Raw genomic sequence first — 22322 nt, 5'->3', positions numbered from 1 at the left:
ACTTCATACATGCTAGTGAAAGCTTCCAACTTGTATTAAATTTAATTTTAGTGTTTGCACACCACTAAGAGATTCAAAGATAGCGCTCAACTGTAGTTCAGTTGCACAGTCCTGCCCCCTGCCCTTGCACCACTTCATCTTTATTAAGGCATTGAAGTCTTGAAAATTCAGATATTAGGTTCTTAACAGAAAAACAGACTCCACAGTAGTCAAATAGTGCAGAAAAATGTGAATATAAACCAAAGGTACCACCTACCAGTTAATGCTAGTATTGTTCTTTCAGTGATAACAACAAAAATCAGGACTTATATATATATATAAGCAGGCTGCATCACTGACGTGCTGACCTGGCCAGACACCACTCACCAAAGCACCGTAACAACAAATATGTGAGTTGACAAATGGCTCTGGTGCAGGTAGGAGCCAGGAAAGCTCAGCGGAGGGACTCGTGCTGCCCTGCCCCACCGCTGCCCTCTGGCTCCTCGCTCCCAGGCCACGCAGGTCAGTGGGGATCTCATCCAAAACAGAAACATTCCTCTAAAACCAACCACCCAAAAGGCAGAGACGACACTGCTTTTTTGGCTCGGAGCGCTAATGGAAAATAGGAAACCAACGAGCTTGCTTCAGACACTGGCACGTGCCCAAAGTGGCGAAGAGAGGATTCAGATGTAAGGGAAATTTATCTGCTGGTAATGCTGCAGCCTCAGAAGTGCACTCAAGTTACAAAAAAAACCCACTGAATTGCCAAAGCCAGATGGCATGTAAATATTTAAACAACAAAATAGCTTAAAATAATCTTTCTGCTAAACACAGATGGAACTATTATTTACATTTACTTAAGAAAATTTCTGCGTGAATATTACTGCGACTTCAAGTAAAGGGAAGTGTTATATATCACCTAGAGCATAAACACATCTCCCCAGAAGATTCTTGTTGATATAACATGGAAAAACACACCCTGATTTAAAAAGGCTGCTCATAACATCGCGGTGATGGGTCAGAACTAAAGGAATTCCACCTAGCGGGGACGGCTGGTGTGGGGGGGAGGAAGATCCCCTCCCATCCTCAGTGCTGAGCTTTCTGTTTCTGAGCTTTACTACCACGTCACAGACTCCCTGCTCCCCACTTTGGAGACTTGAATGTTATCAGCACGTCCTTGCAAGAACCAAAGAGCCTGATTTTATTAGAAACCAACCACTTGAAGGTCAGCACCCTGAAGCGGAGGCACTGGAAGGTGAATGCTTGGAGCCCACCCACCCCAGAGACACTGGCAATGAGAAGCAGCCAGTGGCAAAAAGGTACCAGGAGATAGCACTACCAGCACAGTGCCATCTGTGGCAGGCCTTACGTTGATAATTAACCTGCTAGCTTAATCAAGCAGAAAAAAGTACTCTGGTTAATTAGGAAGAAGCACAGTGAGGCAGCTGCTCTGCAGCACATAGATCAAGGAGCTAATCACAAGCTGAAAGGGAGAGCAGGTACAGCACCCCTGCAGTGCAGGTGAACCTTGTGTGTGGAAGACAAAACCTTGACAAATTCAGTTCAGTTCCCCTAAAGGGGAAAACAAAAACACTGCGTTAGCTTTCAAAGGTAGGAGGTGGACAGGTTCATCAGCTGAGCCAGTGTAACCTTCCAAACAAGCGGTACGACACCAGCTCCAAGGAATTCAGTATGTCAGAAAAGCTAGACTGTAATGTGTAAAAAAATAAATAAATAAATAAAAGGGGAAAAAAGTGGTCAGTAAATTAGAGGTCACTGAAAACTTTTCATCTTCCACAACTGAGTATGGAACACAAAAGGGGACGGGGAATAAACCAGCACACACCATGCTCCTGAATATGTGAAACAAAGAAAGGAATGCAGATCACCTTAAAAAATAAGGCACAAGAAAAACCACGAGGAGAAAAATAAGGTTTAGATGAGAACAGCGGTGTAAGATGGATGGGAGAAGCGAGATGGCCTAAATAATACACATCCAAAAATAATGTTGCTGAGAACGCATAAAATGCTGCTACATCTGAATAGCCACGGACACGGGCAGCATGTAAAACAGATTCATCAAAAGAAAGTTGTGGCAAGCGAACAAAGAACTTAATCATAGAGCAAAATAAATCTGGTCATCCCTTCAGTGAGGCAGTGAGGATAAGACCCCAAAAGTAGCACATCAGCCAAAAATGACAATTAATAAACATTTTTATATGTTGTTCTCTCCCTGTTAAGGTACCTAACCTTGGAAACCCTCTCTGAGGATAAAGACTGAGACATGGACAGAATCATTTTTCAATTACAAGGGTGTAATCTGGTGTTAGTGCCAGATTTCACATCTTCAAACCTTCATATACAGGCAACAGATAAGGAAATGACTTGACTGCCCTCTTCCCCATCTAAAAAAGCACGAACATTCCTACTGTGGATAGAAACAATCAAACAAAATGTGCAAAATGAGCAATCCAAGATTTCAGAGCAAATCTGGGGCAGCACCAGCAAGAGATTTTTCAGTGTCACAGATTTCTCTCGTTACTTTCTCTAACTGCCCATGCCAAAATAATGAATATCCATAATCTATTAACAGCAGTAATTTTTATACTGTCAGACAAGGAAATCTGTTAATTACCTACTGTCCATAGTGTACCTGAAAGGATACGGGCATACAAAAAAAATGCTTCCAAAGTGAAAAATACTGGCCACACCCCTACCTTGGTACCTCCAGCATCACTTCCCAGCAGGATGGTACAGTGTTACAAGGAGCTATCAAGGCTCAATGCTCTTCTGAGGATATTAGGAAACCTAGCTCTAACCTGAGTGCCTCTTACTGAATTTTAGCCAGTTAATATGTACATAGTTAGCCAACAATGGTGATAAAATCGCTAAACAAGTGTCCCATAAGCAAAATGTGGTTTTGTTTTTTGTTGTTTTGTTGTTTTCTTCCTTACCTCCTCTTGATCCAGCATTTGTTGTTTTAGTTTCTCAGCCAACTGGCTTTGCTGGTTGATTTCGTCATCCTGCAATGAAACAGAATTGGAGATTTTTAGCTTCTTTTCACAATTCTCTTTTGATTGCTTTTATTTCCCCTCTCTGGAGAGGGAGGAAGAATAATGCCACAGCAAACCTTGCACAGGTTTGAGTGGCAGGAGAGAAAAATACACACACACAGAGCTACATTGTAAAATCAATGCAAGCACGCAGCTAACTCTAGTACAGACCTAAGCAGTTGGCCCTCATTATAAATAAAAGACACTGATGTGGCAATAGCTGCACCTTAAGGCTTGCAAATGACCAAGAGCCTTTTACAACATCCACGTCGTGCGTTTATAGATCTACAGATACATACACACCCACACACTGCCACCCTGTCCAAAATTCAGCTGAAGGAAGATCATTAGAGACAGATTTATTAACTAACTACAACTTAAACGAAAGAGGAGCCTCAAACCAAAACACAGAACTCGGACTCCTCATCTGCAGAACTTGCATCGTCTCATCCTAGAACGCAGCAGAACTGGCATCCTGCTCCATCCAAGGCCTTAAAGGAAATGCTGGCAGGTAATGCACATCCAGGCACCCAATTTTACTGGCACTTCCACTTCTTTGTTAAGGCAGCATCCTCGTGGTTAAGAGCTGAGCTTAAATTCAGATGAGAAAACGTGATGGGCACTGCTGTACAAACCCTTCCTCCAAAAAGGCTCAGGAGGCACACCAAGCACAGCACCTGACCGGGTCCATCTCTGTTCTTGTGAAGGAACTTGCTGAGGTAAATAAACCCTTGATTTTTATTTTTTTTTGATTGAGAGAACTCAGTGTGTTTCACTGACAAGCAGGCTAATGGCCTGATTCCTGCTAGCAAATATGGCCAACAAGCAGAACACATCAAACCGCTTGCTAACATTCAGATGGACCCAGATCTGATGTAAGAGTGGCCTACGATGTCAAAAATAAACGGGGATGGTTTGGTTTTGTCTGGGGGATACCTTCTTGTTTTCTACAGCGCTGCAGTAATTCACCGAATTATGTCTCCCACGTTTCCTAAGGTAAAACACAAACCTGCTCCTTTGAGGCTAATAGAGGCTTTGCTATGTTTGATGAGGGAAAGTGAAAGAATGACCAACTTGTTTTGCTTTTTCTAATCAATATATAAAACCTGTGGAGAGCAACAGGGAATGCATTCTCCATCCCAGAAAAGCCATCATTTCTTAAAGACCTTAACGGGTACTTATGAGCTACCAACACACTGCTTTGGGCATTTGCAACCACACTGTGCTGGGACCTCATGCCATGGCACAGCAGAGCTAAGGCTTAGCACAGCTCTCCGTTATCCCCTGGGTACTCAGGAACAGCCCAGCATTAACCATTAACACGCAAGGAAACGGGGGGCTTTTTCTGGCATTGTCCCACTAATTACGCTTGAAAATTAAAATTAAGTTTTGATTCAACGTTAGGGCGAGGCTGAAAACTTTTGCTTGGTAGAGTTTAAGCTGTTCTCATTCATCATGCTCAATGTTTTCAGTATGCCTTTTTTTTTTTTCCCCTTCTTATCTTCACACAAGCCAAAGCTATTAACGGCAAGTGCTCGGTAGCTGATAGCTCTAAGTGCCAATAATGTACTTCAAGCTGTGCAAATCGAAAAAAAGCCACCTGTACTCCAGAGAGTGCTCACAGCTGGAACAAGATGAACAAAAGAGGCCCAAAAGATGGCTGTATTTTTTTCTTTAACATTCTAATACACAATACATATTAAGATCGTCTTTTTTTTTTCCCTTTTCTTTCTCCTGTGGCTCTGAAATGATGCTACAGTTTGCCAAGGATGTACAGCATTTACAAAAATCACTGAACAAAAGGAGAGCTAAAAAACCTGTATTGGGCCCTTAAAATAAGGGCAAGCTTGCCTCCAGATTCCTAGAGAACGCTCACAAACTGCAGAGGGAACAGCAGATACCTGACATGATAGGGCAAGATCCATTTTTATGCAGTCCGTGTTTTGAATTTTGAGACATCTTCCAGTGCATGGTGCTCAGGAAATACAGTGCCACAAATCTTTGACTATCACACAAATCTTGTGAACATTGTGCCCTACACTACACGAGGTGACAAAGGTATCACAGAAAAATCATATACAAGCACTTCGAGACTGGGAAGTTCTTCTAGCAATACATTTTCACAACACTCTTTCAAGCTAGTGTGTAGGAAATTCAGAAGTTTAGGTACAGGGATGAGACCACTTGTCAGACACAGCCACAACATACCGCACGGGTTCCAGGCATCCTAAAGCCCTCATGGATGCAATCCCTCTTGCATCTCCACGAGAGCATGCAGGCTGGCAGGAGGAAGAAGAATAGCTCCAACCAATTGGGACACAAATCAGTACCAAAACCAAAACCCAGGCACACCCACCCAGTTTGGTTTGGTTTCCATTTACCCCCAGGGAAGGGAGTCAGAACAAGCCTCCGCACCTTATCATCCAGCTGCCTGTAGAGGCTGGCAATCTCCTCGTCGTATTTCTGTTTCTCCTCTGTCGAGATGCTGGCCACGACCGGCGTGATGTTGTCAATGATCGGGGTGTTATCACAGGGCTCCAGGTTCTTCTGGTCCTTCGCACTGATCTGCTCATCCTCGGGCACGGCTTCTCCTGCGGGCACACAAACCAGGGTCAGGGCGAAGGAGCAGGGAGCCCAAAGCCTTGGACATCCCAGGCTGGTCCCGTGCAGCTGCTCAGGGGCTCCCAGCAAAGCCAAGGGGGCCCCAAGACAGCCCCAAGAGCTGGCACAGGGCAGGCAGTGGCCATGGATAAAGGTGAGAGGCATAAATCGGGTGGCCCCCCAGCTGGACACACAAAATGCAGCCAGGCTGACCTCCTGACTCCACTTGCACTCAAGCCCTCTGCAGACAGGATCAGCTCCATGGATTAGCACAAGTGTAAATAAGGAGGACGAAAAATCGGATTTCCAGCCTACAGGCAATCAAACGTCCCTTCCAACCAGATTTCCAACCACCTTATCAACTCCCCCCCATAATGAAGCTCTAAAGCACCAGGAGGACAAGCAAGCCAGCTGCATTTAAAACAACATTCACCTTCTGCCTTGTCCCAGCTAGAATTAACCAGCACAGGCCAATTTTCCGCTGTTGCCTATGCACAGCAGACAGGATGCTTTCCCTCCATGTTTTCTTGCAAACTACTTTTCTCCAAGGAATATTCTCTCCGACAACATCCGTGCGCTCCAATTACAAGGCTGCTGCAGCTGAGTGGAGAGGGACAGCAAGCTGCTCGGGCCAGAAATTGAATCGGCATTCATTAACCTGCTGAGGGACTGCTAGCTGCTGAATGCATTGTTCGAGGTGTGGGAAGGTGACGTTCCACCCTTCTGCACTGACTTTTTCCCATTTCTATAAAAAGCTGTAATATTTAATCCCATAAAGCTTCACCAACCATCCTCGCCAAGGCAGTGCAGGCACAATTTATCTCACTGGCAGGGCAACAAGCAAGCAGGACAAATATCTCAAAAAGCAAAGGGACAGGCTAATCCAGGCCTGAAAGTAAAACAAAACGCTGTGAAGGAGCAGGACCAACAAACTCAGAAGACATTTTGTTTTTTTTTAAGTTAAAGCCTGAAAAAAAATAAACTTGGAATCAAGCACCGTGAACACTCTAAAAGAACCACACCCAAAATATTTTTTCTCTGTTGCTAATGACTCAATGATATTTTATTACCTTATTAATGAGAAAAATGGGAACTGATTGTTCATTGTCACATCTCACCTGAACAGAGCAGGGCAGGGGATCTGCCCTTTTATTTGCCGCATTTATATCCTTTTATTTGCTGTGTTTCTAGAACAAGCTACACCAGTGGAATATTTATGCATCTGTCTTGTATTTGATGTCGTTTTTGCTATAATTTCCTTTGGAAAGAGCCTCCTTTGACAGAATCTCCTTCCAAACAATGCTATTGCGGAAGGTCAGACGAGATCAATAGTGTTTTGAATGCATTTAATGTATCGCTTGGTAACGCCACCGAGAAAAGCAGGGCAGATGCAGGGGCAGAGGTGGCGAGTGCATATTTAGACAAAACAATAGAGACAACCTTTTATTAAGGGTTGTTTAAACAGCATATAAGACAGCTCTGTACAAGTTTTTTCTCCCAAAACGTTTCTAGGATGGGAAGGAAATTACAGAAGCCACATTTAGCAAACACAGCCTGAAACGCGGAACATGAAAGTGCCATAAATTCCTAGAGCTCCCCTGCACCACCAGCAGACCCACCGTCTCCATAGCAATTTTACTATGCAGATAAGGGAAGTATTCCCTGTGCTAAAGCGGTCCGAGCCTCCAGAGGAAGATGCAGAAAGCAGCCATTAGGTAAGGAGCTGATACGAGAGGCGAGCAAACAGCACCGGGAGCTGAAAGAAGGAAACAATCTCTGCACCCTTAAAGGTCGGGTATTATCTTCCACATATGGAGGGATCTCACCCATGATGCTCAAAAACCAGACTTGACTGTTGCAAGACAATTTGTGCCTACTAATTAAACCACAGGTTTGTTCTCACTTCACGTGCCTCGTGTTTGCCAGTTACTGCTTGAAGCATCAACACACAGGGTCTGGATGACAAACACTTTAGAAAATAAAAATAACTCCAGAGAAGCAGCACTTTGCTGTTGTGGGTTTGTTGGAATTTCAGGGTGCAAGAGGGGTGCAGGGCTGGTTTGCTTGGGCTTTAGAGGGGGATATTTGTTTGTTTGTTGCTTATTGGGGATTAGGTTTTGGTTTGGTTTAGTTTCTCTTCCTTTTCCCAGTTTTAAAAATAAAAGGAAGGACGGAAATAAAATTATTTGTACGAGTTCCAGATTTTATACAAAAAAATAATAATAATGTAATATGTTACGCATTAAAACATGCTTTCTCCTTAGCAACTGGAACTTAATCTCATAACTTAACCTGAACAGCAGTTGCTAAGCAAAAAATCAGCTGTTCTCACATAAATTTCACTTAGAAGCCACAGAAAGAGACAACTGATGATTCTTCTAACCAGAAACACTCCTAAACACTGTACCAGAGGACTACTTATTCTAGTATTATATTCAATTATATAAGGAAACATAAATTCTACTTACCTTGAAGCACAATGGAACTTATTCTCTTGCCTGAGCAGCACAGTGCTTTGTAAAAAAATGAAATTTTACCTTTTCCTGATTAATTTAATATTACTATCATTGTTAGAATTATCAATGCTTGTCTGTGTACTCCACATCTGACAGCATGTCAGCCTGGTGCATATAAAAAGGTAAATTCTGAAAATGTCTGTTGCTGCCTTCCCTGTTTTTGGCTTTCTTTGCCCTTCAGTTACTATTATTATTCACTGGGTGGAGGAAAAAAAAGGAGAAGCCCATAAGCAGATGCTGAGGGCAATAACTGGGAGAGACAAGTCCGTGGCCAGCACCAACTTCGTGGCCCAAGGTGATAGGGTTTTGGATCAAAGGTTTTGGATGCTGTGAAAATGCTGTCGGTTAGATAATTCTCACACATTACATAAATATAGGCAATGATGAGTATTAGTCTTGGAATTTAGATTTTTCTAGTAAAAATTTCCCTGCTGTAAGTTTAGGAAGGCTTTGGTACGAGCTGCTGGATTAGTGTTAAATCATGTGGCCTCTTCTGCTCCACTGTCGTGGTTTAACCCGGCTGGCAGCTAAACACCACGCAGCCGTTCGCTCACCCTCCCCCCTCCCTCTCTGGGACGGGGGAGAGAAATGGAAAGTGAAGCCCGTGAGTTGAGATAAAGACAGTTTAATAAGACAGGAAAATAATAATAATAATAATAATAATGATGATACAATGGTGATAATACGAAAGTAATAATAGTATGTACAAACAAGTGATGCACAATGCAATTGCTCACCACCCGCTGACCGATGCCCAGCCTAACCCCGAGCAGTCCGGCCCCCTCCCCCCGGCTAGCCACCCCTATATATTGTTTAGCATGACGTCAGATGGTATGGAATACCCCTTTGGCTAGTTTGGGTCACCTGTCCTGGGTCTGTCCCCTCCCAGCTCTTACTGCACCCCCCAGCCTGCCCGTTGGCAGGACAGAGCAAAGGCTGAGATGTCCTTGGCTTAGTATAAGCACTGCTCTGCAACAATTAAAGCATCGGGGTGTTATCAGCACTCTTCTCATTCTAAGCCAAAACACAGCATTCCACCAGCTACTAGGAAGAAAATTAATTCTGTGCTAACTGAAACCAGGACATCTATCCACCCCTTATTCCATACCATTTATGTCATGCTCAGGTTACACTCTTTTCCATACATTCTAATTAGTCACCTATAGTAATCATGGTAGTGATAATATACAGTATAATATACTATTTAACATGGTGCAATTCAGTTCATGGGCTATTCTCACCCAGTATTAAATCTCCTTGAGGTACACACCGGACCTCTCCGTTCTTTTGCATTACCCACCAAGTATATCCAGGTCCCTGAGCGAAAACAATTCCACGAATAGGTTTGCCTTTTCCTGAGGCAGGAGTAGCCCAGACTGTTTTACCCAGCATATTTTTTACATGCACTACAGGAACTTTATCCCCATCTACAGTACGTAACAGGTTTGATTGGGCAGGTCCAGCTCGGTTGGTAGATCCCCTAGTATTGACTAACCAGGTGGCCTTTGCCAAATGCGTATCCCAGTTTTTGAACGTCCCAGCGCCCATTGCTTTCAAGGTAGTCTTTAACAGGCCATTGTATCGTTCAACTTTCCCGGAGGCTGGTGCATGATAGGGGATGTGATACACCCATTCAATACCATGTTCTTTGGCCCAAGTGTCTATAAGGTTGTTTCGGAAGTGAGTCCCATTGTCTGATTCTATTCTTTCTGGGGTGCCATGTCGCCATAGGACTTGCTTTTCAAGGCCCAGGATGGTGTTCCGGGCGGTAGCATGAGGCACAGGATATGTTTCCAGCCATCCGGTGGTTGCTTCCACCATTGTAAGTACGTGGCGCTTGCCATTGCGAGTTTGAGGGAGTGTGATGTAATCAATCTGCCAGGCCTCTCCATATTTATATTTCAGCCATCGTCCTCCATACCAAAGAGGCTTTGACCGTTTGGCTTGCTTGATTGCAGCACATGTTTCACAGTCATGAATAACCTGTGCTATAGCGTCCATGGTCAAGTCCACCCCTCGATCACGAGCCCATCTGTATGTTGCATCTCTACCTTGATGGCCTGAGGTGTCATGGGCCCATCGGGCTATAAATAATTCACCTTTATGCTGCCAATCCAGGTCCACCTGAGCTACTTCAATCTTAGCAGCCTGATCCACCTGCTGGTTGTTTTGATGTTCTTCAGTAGCCCGATTCTTGGGCACATGAGCATCTACGTGGCGTACTTTCACAGCCAGGTTCTCTACCCGAGCAGCAATATCTTGCCACAATGCAGCAGCCCAGATAGGTTTGCCCCTACGCTGCCAGTTGTTTTGCTTCCATTGCTGTAACCATCCCCACAGGGCATTTGCTACCATCCATGAATCGGTGTAGAGATAGAGAACTGGCCATTTTTCTCGTTCAGCAATGTCTAAAGCCAGCTGAATGGCTTTCACTTCTGCAAACTGACTCGATTCACCTTCTCCCTCAGCAGCTTCTGCAACTCGTCGCGTAGGACTCCATACAGCAGCCTTCCATCTCCGATGCTTCCCCACAATACGACAGGACCCATCAGTGAACAGGGCATATTTCTTTTCATTCTCTGGCAACTGGTTGTACAGTGGGGCTTCTTCAGCACGACCCACCTCCTCCTCTGATGATATCCCAAAGTATTTGCCTTCTGGCCAGTCCATGATCACTTCCAATATTCCTGGGCGACTGGGGTTTCCTATTCGAGCCCGCTGAGTAATCAGTGCAACCCACTTGCTCCATGTAGCATCAGTTGCATGATGCGTAGAGGGGACCCTTCCCTTGAACATCCAGCCTAGTACCGGTAATCGGGGTGCTAGGAGGAGCTGCGCTTCAGTACCGACCACCTCCGAAGCAGATCGAACTCCTTCATATGCTGCCAATATCTCCTTTTCAGTTGGAGTATAGCGGGCCTCAGATCCTCTGTATCCCCGACTCCAAAACCCCAGAGGCCGACCTCGAGTTTCCCCAGGTTCTTTCTGCCAGAGGCTCCAGGTGGGGCCGTTCTCCCCGGCTGCAGTGTAGAGCACATTCTTTACATCTGGTCCTGTTCGAACTGGCCCAAGGGCTACTGCATGGACTATTTCCTGCTTGATTTGTTCAAAGGCTTGTCGTTGTTCAGGGCCCCATTCAAACTCATTCTTCTTACGAGTTACTTGGTAGAGTGGGTTTACAATCAGACTGTAATTTGGGATGTGCATTCTCCAAAACCCCACAACACCTAGGAAAGTCTGTGTTTCTTTTTTGTTAGTTGGTGGAGACATAGCTGTTATTTTGTTGATCACATCCATTGGGATTTGACGACGTCCATCTTGCCATTTTATTCCTAAAAACTGGATCTCCCGTGCAGGTCCTTTGACTTTATTTTGTTTTATGGCAAAACCGGCTTTCAGAAGGATTTGGACTATTTTCTTCCCTTTCTCGAAAACTTCCTCTGCTGTGTCACCCCACACAATAATGTCATCGATGTACTGCAGGTGTTCAGGAGCTTCCCCCTGCTCTAGTGCAGACTGGATCAGCCCATGGCAAATGGTAGGGCTGTGTTTCCACCCCTGGGGCAGCCTATTCCAGGTATATTGGACTCCCCTCCAAGTGAAGGCAAATTGTGGCCTGCACTCTGCTGCTAGAGGGATGGAGAAAAATGCATTAGCGATATCAATTGTGGCGTACCACTTGGCTGCCTTCGATTCAAGTTCATACTGAAGTTCCAGCATGTCCGGCACTGCAGCACTCAGTGGTGGCGTGACTTCGTTCAGGCCGCGATAGTCCACTGTTAGTCTCCACTCGCCATTAGACTTTCGCACTGGCCATATGGGACTATTGAAAGGTGAATGAGTCTTGCTGATCACTCCTTGGCTCTCCAATTGACGAATTAGCTTATGGATGGGAATCAGGGAGTCTCGGTTGGTGCGATATTGCCGCCGGTGCACAGTTGTGGTAGCAATTGGCACTTGCTGTTCTTCGACCCTCAGCAACCCCACAACAGAAGGGTCCTCTGAGAGACCAGGCAAGGTAGATAATTGTTTAATGCCCTCTGTCTCTAAGGCAGCAATACCAAAAGCCCACCGGAACCCTTTTGGGTCCTTGCAGTATCCTCTTCTAAGATAGTCTATGCCAAGGATACATGGAGCATCCGGACCAGTCACAATGCGGTGCTTTTCCCACTCATTCCCAGTCAGACTCACTTCAGCCTCCAATACAGTCAACTGCTGAGATCCCCCTGTCACTCCACAAATATAGATGGGCTCTGGTCCTTTATAGCTCGATGGCATTATAGTACATTGTGCACCGGTGTCTACTAAAGCCTTATACTTCTGTGCGCGTGATGTGCCAGGCCATCGAATCCACACAGTCCAATAAACTCGATTGTCCCTTTCCTCCCCCTGGCTGGAGGCAGGGCCCCCCTAATCCTGGTCAGAATCTTCCTCGTTTCTGTGTTTGAAGGACTGTCTGCTGGAAGTTGGAGCAGCAAACTTTTCGGAGACTCCCTTTTTCCTGATTGTTTTCTTTTGCAACTCACGTACCCGTGCCTCTAGGGTCGCGGTAGATTTTCCATCCCACTTTCTCATGTCCTCTCCATGGTCTCGTAAGTAAAACCACAGGGTGGCACGGGGTGAGTACCCACCATATCGTCTTCCTTGTGTGGGTGAACGCCTACCCCTGACAGCTGAGACACTGCTTTGTACAGGTGCGAAGGAGAATAATCTCTCTTCAAGTTGGTGAACCTTTTCAGAAAGTTTCTCCCAAGTGTTCTCCTTTGGTCGGTGGGCACTGGTTGGTTCAGGTGGGGAGGACAATAGATTCTCTTCAAGTTGGTGAACCTTTTCAGAAAGTTTCTCCACAGCTGAGACGCAGGCCTGTAAGGAAGAGGAGAGACTTTCTTCGTACTGCCGGAGTTGTTTAGCCGCTTCACCCACTGTGGGTTCCTCATCCTCTTTCCAGGCCATTATTGCCAATGAGCTGGCATATGATGATGGTGCACTCCGTACAAACTTCCGCCACATGGGTCGTGTACACTTGACTTCATCTGGATCTGTGGATGTTTGTTTGAGGTCTGGATCCTCATAAATCACTTCCCGTACGGCTAATTCCCTCAGGTACTGGAGCTGGAGCAGCTTCAGGAGCTGGGACTGGAGCAGTTGCAGGAACTGGGACTGGAGTAGCGGCCGGAGCTGGAACTGGAGCGACTGCAGGAACTGGGACTGGGGCGGCTTCAGGAGCTGGGACTGGGGCGGCTTCAGGAACTGGGACTGGAGCGGCTGCAGGAGCTGGGACTGGAGCGGCTGCAGGAGCTGGGACTGGAGCGGCTGCAGGAGCTGGGACTGGAGCGGCTGCAGGAGCTGGGACTGGAGCGGCTGCAGGAGCTGGGACTGGAGCGGCTGCAGGAGCTGGGACTGGAGCGGCTGCAGAGTCCACCGTAGGGGTCACAGTGGCCGTTGGATCTGTCACGGGACTTGGAGTGGCCGCAGGGTCTGTCACTAAGTTGATAGCAGTATCCATGGCAGCTCGATAGGCGTAAGCCAGGCCCCAGCATGTTACAATGATTTGTGTTACTTTGGAACTTCCCGAATCGCGACACCTTTTATTCAAGCATTCTGCCAGTTTTTGAGGATTTTGCACTTGTTCAGGGGTGAATTTCCAAAACACTGGGGGTGCCAACTGGTCTAGATGCCTGCCCATATCCTCCCATACTCCCTGCCACCCACAACTATACTGCCTCCGGGCAGATCTCCGGATGAGCTTCCTAAGTAGTTGTTTAACTTTAAGCAGAACCTGAAGTGCATTCAGGAGGCAGAACAACAGGACTATGCTGGTCTGAGTATCCCAAGGATATTCAATATCTTGGAGAGCTATTGTAATAAACTCGGAGGATAAGAGGGTGGTGAAGGAGGAAGGGAGAGTGATCAAGGAGGGTACAGGGGTGGTGAAGGAGAAAGGGAGAGTGATCAAGTAAGAAAAATTATCTTCCCCTTTCCCCTCCACAGATTGACTCCCTAATGAAAAAAGGCAACAGATACAATTGCTAATAGTTTCCAAAATACAGTTTCCAAAGTATAGAATCGAAGATGTTACTGAGTACAAATACCAGGTTAGAGTCATGGCCAGATATTTCATCATCTCATAAGCCACTGATACAACACACAGTACCATAATGGTCTGAAACCAGGGCCCGGAGAGGATAAACAACATGACAGAGAGCACATACGGAAAATAACGTGCTATAATACTCAATTTGGAAAACAGGCGCAGCACAGTTGAGATTAAAGCAATCAGCATTATGACAAGTGACTATTAAGCAGGTCTAATACTTATACCAATTTTAGTTTAACACACTCTGGTCAGATCTGCCGTTATCTCAACCTTTCGTGCCCCACGTTGGGCGCCAAAAAGACTGTCGTGGTTTAACCCGGCTGGCAGCTAAACACCACGCAGCCGTTCGCTCACCCTCCCCCCTCCCTCTCTGGGACGGGGGAGAGAAATGGAAAGTGAAGCCCGTGAGTTGAGATAAAGACAGTTTAATAAGACAGGAAAATAATAATAATAATAATAATAATGATGATACAATGGTGATAATACGAAAGTAATAATAGTATGTACAAACAAGTGATGCACAATGCAATTGCTCACCACCCGCTGACCGATGCCCAGCCTAACCCCGAGCAGTCCGGCCCCCTCCCCCCGGCTAGCCACCCCTATATATTGTTTAGCATGACGTCAGATGGTATGGAATACCCCTTTGGCTAGTTTGGGTCACCTGTCCTGGGTCTGTCCCCTCCCAGCTCTTACTGCACCCCCCAGCCTGCCCGTTGGCAGGACAGAGCAAAGGCTGAGATGTCCTTGGCTTAGTATAAGCACTGCTCTGCAACAATTAAAGCATCGGGGTGTTATCAGCACTCTTCTCATTCTAAGCCAAAACACAGCATTCCACCAGCTACTAGGAAGAAAATTAATTCTGTGCTAACTGAAACCAGGACATCCACACAGCCCCAGGGAGCCCCAGCACAAACTGAGCAGCCACGTGGTCGCTGGGCAGTCCTGAAATAACACAGGATTTGTCTGGCTTCTCCACCACAAGTAGGGGAACGTGTTCTGCTTCCTCAATACACCTCGCAAACACAAAAGTGAACTACAACTCTGAACAATGAGTTTAGAATTAGTGATTTAAGGTAAGACTTAACCACATGTAACATAAAAATATGAAGACAAACACCCGTCCCTATTTTCCATACTTACCATTCCTCCACCTGTTCAGTTCCAGCTCCAGATGCTGGATAACGTTCTTTAGGCTCTTGTTTTTGTCTTTTTCCTTCTCGTACTTTTTCTTCCACTCCTCTGCAGTCAGCTCCAGATTCACAGAGACTGTGTTCTTGATCGTCTTGGCTCTGAGTAACAGAAATAGGTGTCAGTGGCTTTGCAATTTGTATCTCAACGTAATGGTAGAGATTCAGAAAATGTTCTATTACACAAAGGGAAACCACTAAGCATTTGCAGTTTATTTTCTGAAATGCAATGTCACAATTCAATCTTCTCTCAGAACCTCAGTGGTATTACTATCTTGAAGCCTCAGGAGTAATCTTCCTGCCTTGAAATCCAGCAGCCTCCAGTAAGGCATGGATCTGCCTCTCTAGATTTCTTGTAAGAGGAAAAGCTCTGAAAACTGTTCTTAGAATAAGGACATTACTGCTCTGCTAAGTAAGGTGTCACCTCATTATTTTCCGCTCCTTCTGGGATGAATTGCTCAGTATCCCACTGAGCATCTGACCACAGGCTTGTCCTGACTATCCCTTAAACTCTGTCACCACAACTGAGCTGGATTTTAGGCATTATGGCATGAACGATGTCAACGCAGTGAGGTAGGGATATGGAAATTTATCCTTCTTGAAAGCCTACCAGCATTTTTAAGTGCATTTTTGGGGCTGGAAGGAGGGAAGGAGAGGAGAGCCACTGGTCACCACTGGGGAACTGGGGTATTGTTTGGCTGGAAGGCTGGCAGTGGGAAGCTGGAGCTCGACCTCTGCTGCCGTGAGCAGTAACACTGGTTACTGCAACCCTAGGCACAAATCCCCAAACCTAAACCCTTCGAACAATCACCACCACTCACTGCTGTGAAACTGCTTAGCTGCAGCTGAACACAAACAATGGCACTAGCGAATGCAGGACAAGCAGAAAAAATGCAGAGCATCTCCTCTAGCAAAACTGCTTTCAAAAGGGGGGAAAAAAAACTAACAAATGGGCATGAAAGAAAACTTCAGATCTTTGCTCCTCACTGCTCAGCCCCTGAGTGTTTCCAGAATGAATCAGTGTTATCAAACACATCAGAGATTCAGTCTCTCTTTAATTAATGGAGTAACAGAGAAACCCAGCACCAGGTTGTAAAGTAGAGGCTGAAATGCCAATACACAGGACAAGCTCTAAGTGTCAGCTAGAGATACACTGACTGCCTCTCCCTTGGGGAGGGCCCCTGCTCTTTCTTTTCTTTGCAGCTCCACTTAATGATCCCAAAACATCTTCTAAATACGGCCAATTACTTAAAATCCTGAAGCTTTCCTGTGGCAGCAGGGAAGCGCTTCCACACGTGTGCCTCATACTCCAGTGACTTGCAGTATGTGCTGTGCACAAGTTTTATTACCTTAGAAGAATTTTAAAATCACCCTGGATTTTAGAGGATGCAGACGCCTAATGGGTAGCTTTTACATAATTGTTTCATATTATTCTGCTAAAAGCCTGGCTCAGGTTTCCACTCCTTTAACTGCAGTGGGGAAAAAATGCCACACCATGGAATTTATCACCTGCATTACACTAACGATGGATGAAGCATCTACTAGTAACTACAATTAAAAACAACATAAAAACACAAAAAAGATGGAGCAAAAAGAAGTCGTTGCTAATAGAGGAGCACTTATTGATTAGCACAGCTGGGCCCGCGAAGATGAATTTTACTCCCAACGCCTATTTCAGTGGTGATATTTCTTCGCTGCTAGGAAAAATGGAGGAGCCAGCAATCAGCCGTGAGTCATATTCCTTTCTTTTAACGTTATTCAGCCCTTAACGGTGTCACACCAGGAAAACAAAACACCACAGCCAAAGAGACCGTAAATGAAACTGTGTCCCGCAGACAGCAATATTCCTATTCAGCTGCTGACAGACACCACTGTGTTTGTATAGCGTGTGCCTTCCTTACAGTTAAATGCTCCCCAGGACCTCGTGTTTCAGCACAACTCCACAGCTTTTAAGCAGGAAAAAAACAAAGGCCACCGCATTAAAGCCCAGCCAACCACTCTCACAAAGCATTTAACTGTTTTCCCAGTTCCTTCAGCTGACGTCCTAGTCCACAATAAGGAATATTTTATGGATTAACACGACAAACCCCTTCCTCTTCCTAGCAGAGCATTAACTATATCTAGTACGTGGCTATATTCTAGTTGGTTGCTTCTAGTTTGATGGACAGCTCATTTAGCAGGTAAATTCCCCATGCTGCTTTCAGCAGTCAGCTCAAAGCTCTGATATTCAAGGTGTAGAGAGTGAGTCTGGAAATCATTCTGCTTTCTGAACAGAAAGGCAAGTTTTACTGATTACTGAAAAGAGAAATGAAACCAAGAGAAATGTAAGCTGAAAGAAGATGGAAGCTGGACTTCCCCTACACGTTTCCTTTTGTACCCACGCATTCAAGTTCCCAGAGATCCTGGAGTGTGGTTATCCATTACAGACCAAAAGCAAGTCCCTTCATGAACATAGAGATTTAAAATAAACACACTAAAACATGCTATGCAGCCCTTTAATCCCCTTCCTCTGAACTGTGACATTTTACAGCTCACCTTTCTTTTTACTTCCAAACTTTACCAGCAGAGTTCAACGAAACAGGCAGCAGGCTGAACCCTGACCCAGTACCTGTGGGTTGGTTGAAAATGAAATGCCACTTCAGCTGCTTAATTGCACTTATCCAGAAGGAATTAGCAGGAACTTTGGGATTGCTCTTTAGTTTTACCGAGGTGCGAGATTCACACTTGTCTGAAATCATCTCAAGTCAGAAAGCTGTACATGTGGAGGTTTAAACTGCGAACCATCAAAATATTTAAACTTTCACCACCACCAGGAACTGCAACTCGTTATATTTCAGAGCTGTTACCACTTCATATTTCATTACATGCCATAGGAAGCAGAGCTCAGAGGAATTCATGCCTTTTACAGCTACCTGGCTTGCAGCACACGGGTCCTACCCGGCCTTCCACAAATCCCAGCAGCAGCTGACAAGTTAACAGCATTTCTGGCAATGCCAGATTGGGACAGCATTGCAGAACTGTCCTCCAGCCTTAACCTGCAGCCTCAGCCCTAATCCTCAGACCTGCTCATTAAGAGGGGCTACACCCAGCTGAATCTGTTTGCCCTTCACGGCCCATTCTGTATTTTTATGTGCTCTTAGTGAATGCACTAAATGAATCATCTTCCTTCACTAAAATCTCAGGAAAAGCTCACATTAAAGGCTAAAAGTGGGGCGGTGAACTAATAGAAGATTGTCAGATTAATCTTTTATCCACGATTTTACCTTCCAATATAAAATGCTCCCTAACGGTGTTGATTTTAATGTAAAAATTATGCCAAGTGGAAAACGGAACCTACTGTCAAAGACAAAGTGCAAGCTGTTAAACAAATAATCTCAAACAATCACAAATTGCTAGTATTTTTTTCTGTCGGCTCTTATACAAATAAACACATACAAAGCAAAGGGAGTGATTTTCCAAAGTATCAGAGTTCTCATCCGTCACAACAAAAGCAATAATTACGAAACGAGCCTGACCTATTTTAGCAACCTTGCCAGATTTGTTTCATGTGACTATTGCCAATGAATACATACACAAGAGAAATGTTCTCTGACCACTTCCACATTTATTTTATCCTTGCTTGTTCCTGATGACTTGTTAGTAAATTGTTAAGAAACCCCAAACATATAAAAATGTCAGCCAGCTGTGACAGCAATCTATCAAAATTGTCAACAGTACTCGGAGTCCACATTTTTCATTTTCTCTTAATTAATAGTTATAATTACTGGTTTTTGGAACCATAACAAGAATCGTTGAGATGCCATTCAAAGAGAAGACACATCTTAAAAGCATCAAGAGCACTACCAGATAAAGTCAGCCCCCAGAACACTGCCCAATACCATTATCTTCCCCATAAAACTTCAAAGAACTCCTAAAACACTTTGTACTTTCTGCATGAGAAATTAGCAGAGCTTCTAAGTAGCGCAGCTGTTGGCCAACATTAACATTTATTTTTCTGGTACCATAGAGAATAAAGAGACAGTTTCCTCAAGCTCTCCACTACTATTTTTTGACCAACTCCAGAAACCACAACCTCCATACTTAGAAATGCCTTCTCATCTAAATCCCCTCAGCACATCTACTTCAGAATATATGGAAGAGCACAGGTCAATGTTATCTAGCTTGATGCCAAGCAGGACTCACCGTTGTCCAAACATTAAGGTCGACTTCGTTTCTGCTTCATTGAAAATAGAAGGAGAACAGCATATCACAATGGTGGTTCTGCAGTTGCCACCTAGGGAATCCTGAAGTATTCGGGTCATTTTGCTGTCTCGGTACGGAACGTGAGTTTTCTAATCAAAATACAAATAAGATAGATGAACAGTTTTTAAAATAGTGATACACAAATAACAGAGAACGTGAGTCAACAAGGACAGGCTTTGTGGGCTTTGAAGCACACAGATCTGAAGCGCAGTAGGTTTGGTTGTGCTAAGATGTATTGCACTGGATAACCACTCAAGTGGTATCACTGACAATTAGTCTCTTATCTTTAGTAGAATACTAAAAGCATTTTTGGTTTACGGTTGGAAAGCTAAGATTTTCCTCCTTCTGAACTGAAACATTAGCTTATTTTTTATGTGCACGATAAAGATAGACAAATAGAAAGTTATTCCGAAACAGCACAAAACGGGATTACTTACAGTTCCTTCTGCCAAGGCAGATATCACATTGCCCAGAGCAGACAAAGACTTATTGATATTTTTAGCTTCATCAAGAACAGCGCCCTCCGCTCCAGTTTTGCTGACCTACCAAAGAGAGCGAGCAACAGTCAGGCTTAGCTACCACAAGGCTGGACAAACACAGCTACAACGCAGGTGGAGGTAGTGCAACAATTAAAGATGCTCCTGGAAGAACAACACAGCGAGCTTATCCTCAGCATGAAGGAGGAGATTTTACATGCACTTTAGTATCAGAAGCCTGCAATATGCCTGCCTTTCTTCCAGTGTAAAGTCAAGTTTGCCCCTACTTTGGTGAGGGAAAAGCTGCTGAGGGCACTTGGGGACCACTTTCTAGACCAGCCTGTCCATACAGGGGGGGCTGCAAATGACACCATAGCTACATTCTCAGGGCACTCCTAGTCACACTGCATACACCACACACAAAAAAAGTATTTTGGCTTTTTATTTTGCTTGCATGAACCAAGAATGTCAGAGTAGAAGAAGCATCCCCTTGCTCATACGCAAGGTTTGCTGGTCCACAAACTGCAGCCCCAGGGTGGCTCAGCTGAGAAGCCTCGTATTGTGGGAAGAGCACTTTTTTAGCCTGCACCACGGTCATTTTTCCCCTCTCTCTCTCCTCCCCCCGCCTATAAATGAAGATATATTGCAGATTTTTGCCTTTTTGTTGATTTTGGTGCTTTTCTTTCCATTTCTTACCAATAAACGATTCTGATCTGTTCCTTTTATGCACCCCATATTAAAGAAAAATAGGATTGGCATACTAATGCTAACGTGTAAGATAAGACAGTTCTGGACTGATCCAGATTCACATGGTGGGTTTAGTGATCCCACTTCACGAAGACAGATTACCTTCTCGCTTCCAGCCAAGTCTACCAGGTAAAGTTTTCCACTGAGTTTCTTCTCAGTTTCCACATTCTCTTGTTTAATGTTAATAAGGAAGATACTGTGACTTCTAGAGCTGTGTTCGTTCATATCTGCACAGGAATCACATTTTAAAAGGATTGTTTAAGTGACATTAAAATCTGACAGGCAATTCTATTTCAGTGCTAGCCTGTGGCTAACAAACTCCAAAATAAGAGCCCATTCTCTGGAAAGTCCAGACTTGGACAGAAGTGTCTACACCAAGAGCTGCAGCTATCACCCAAAGACCATGGAATGAGCTCTTACTTCTCCTGTCATGACCTAAATTAACCAGATTTGTGATAAATAACAATCTTGGAAAATGAGCTTTTTTGTTTTCCCCTCCCCTTCCTTTTCTTAAGACATAATTTATTTTTTTCCCCTAAGCAGCAAAACTTGACCAGAAATAGTATTAAGAAATAAAATAGTAAGTACAATAGAATAGCATTTCATAGATACAGAAGAAAATAAAGGTTCTCTCCTTTGTGTTTCTTCATGAGTATACAGTGTGCACACACAAAACCCCCATGCGATATAATAGATGCTATTTAGACACAGAGCTGTGATAAGAATGTGTATTCAGCATTCTGGACAGAGAAAGAATTTTAATCTGAGCAAAAAAAAAATATAAAGAGAATTACAAAGCACTAAAAAGAAGCTGGGCAGTTTTCATACAGTAGCAAAACCAACACGTTAAGAATCAATCACTTTCTCCTCTGTATTTTCTATTTCTGTTACTATAAACTCCACTACAGTCTTTTTCCCATTCACTTTCCCAGTGATGCAAATGGGAGAAATCAGCAAAATTTGGCAGAACCTCAGCATGTAACTCAATCTCCCTGATTTGATCAAAGACATCTTAAAGCATTAATTGGGAAACAAGCCAAAAGATACCTGCCCTTTCCATCATTGCAATACTACCTGCTTGCATGTAGCACAGAATATCAACAAACTTGGGACAGGTTGAAGTGATTATTTTCCATTTAGGAAGATTTGTTAGTTTTCCTATCATGGGAACTCTGTCCAAGTTGCTGCCTCACTGGGGTAAGTCACCAGAGTTAAACAGACAAGCACTGATAAAACACAGAGCACAGGAGCTTATTCTGGAACAAAAATAATCGCTCTGCAGTCTTTGCCTTCTGTTTTGATCAATGAATTGTTCTGAGATTTGACTTGTAGCACGAAGATCATATGAACACATGCTCATTTATTTGTAGTTTTGAAGTATCAACACTGCAAGAAAAAAGGGGTATTTTGGCTTTTTTGTA

The 22322-nt window shown here is 44.4% G+C and overlaps 1 protein-coding gene across 1 annotated transcript in view; it reads right to left on the bottom strand.

The window, feature by feature from the left end:
- KIF5C (kinesin family member 5C) overlaps positions 1–22322 on the bottom strand; it is a 68335-nt gene that overhangs the window by 25298 nt on the left and 20715 nt on the right. Inside the window, exons 8-13 of the mRNA XM_082763463.1 lie at positions 21004–21128; positions 20116–20220; positions 19619–19767; positions 15390–15538; positions 5448–5623; positions 2934–3002 (exon numbers count right to left, since the gene is read on the bottom strand). Coding sequence (XP_082619589.1) covers positions 2934–3002; positions 5448–5623; positions 15390–15538; positions 19619–19767; positions 20116–20220; positions 21004–21128 — 773 coding nt within the window. The remainder of the gene's footprint in view (positions 1–2933; positions 3003–5447; positions 5624–15389; positions 15539–19618; positions 19768–20115; positions 20221–21003; positions 21129–22322) is intronic.

Source organism: Aythya marila (genome assembly GCF_965140915.1).
Source record: "Aythya marila genome assembly, chromosome: 6".
NCBI lineage: Eukaryota > Metazoa > Chordata > Aves > Anseriformes > Anatidae > Aythya > Aythya marila.
Note: the sequence above shows the minus strand (reverse complement) of the source record. Positions and strands in the feature narration are given on the sequence as shown.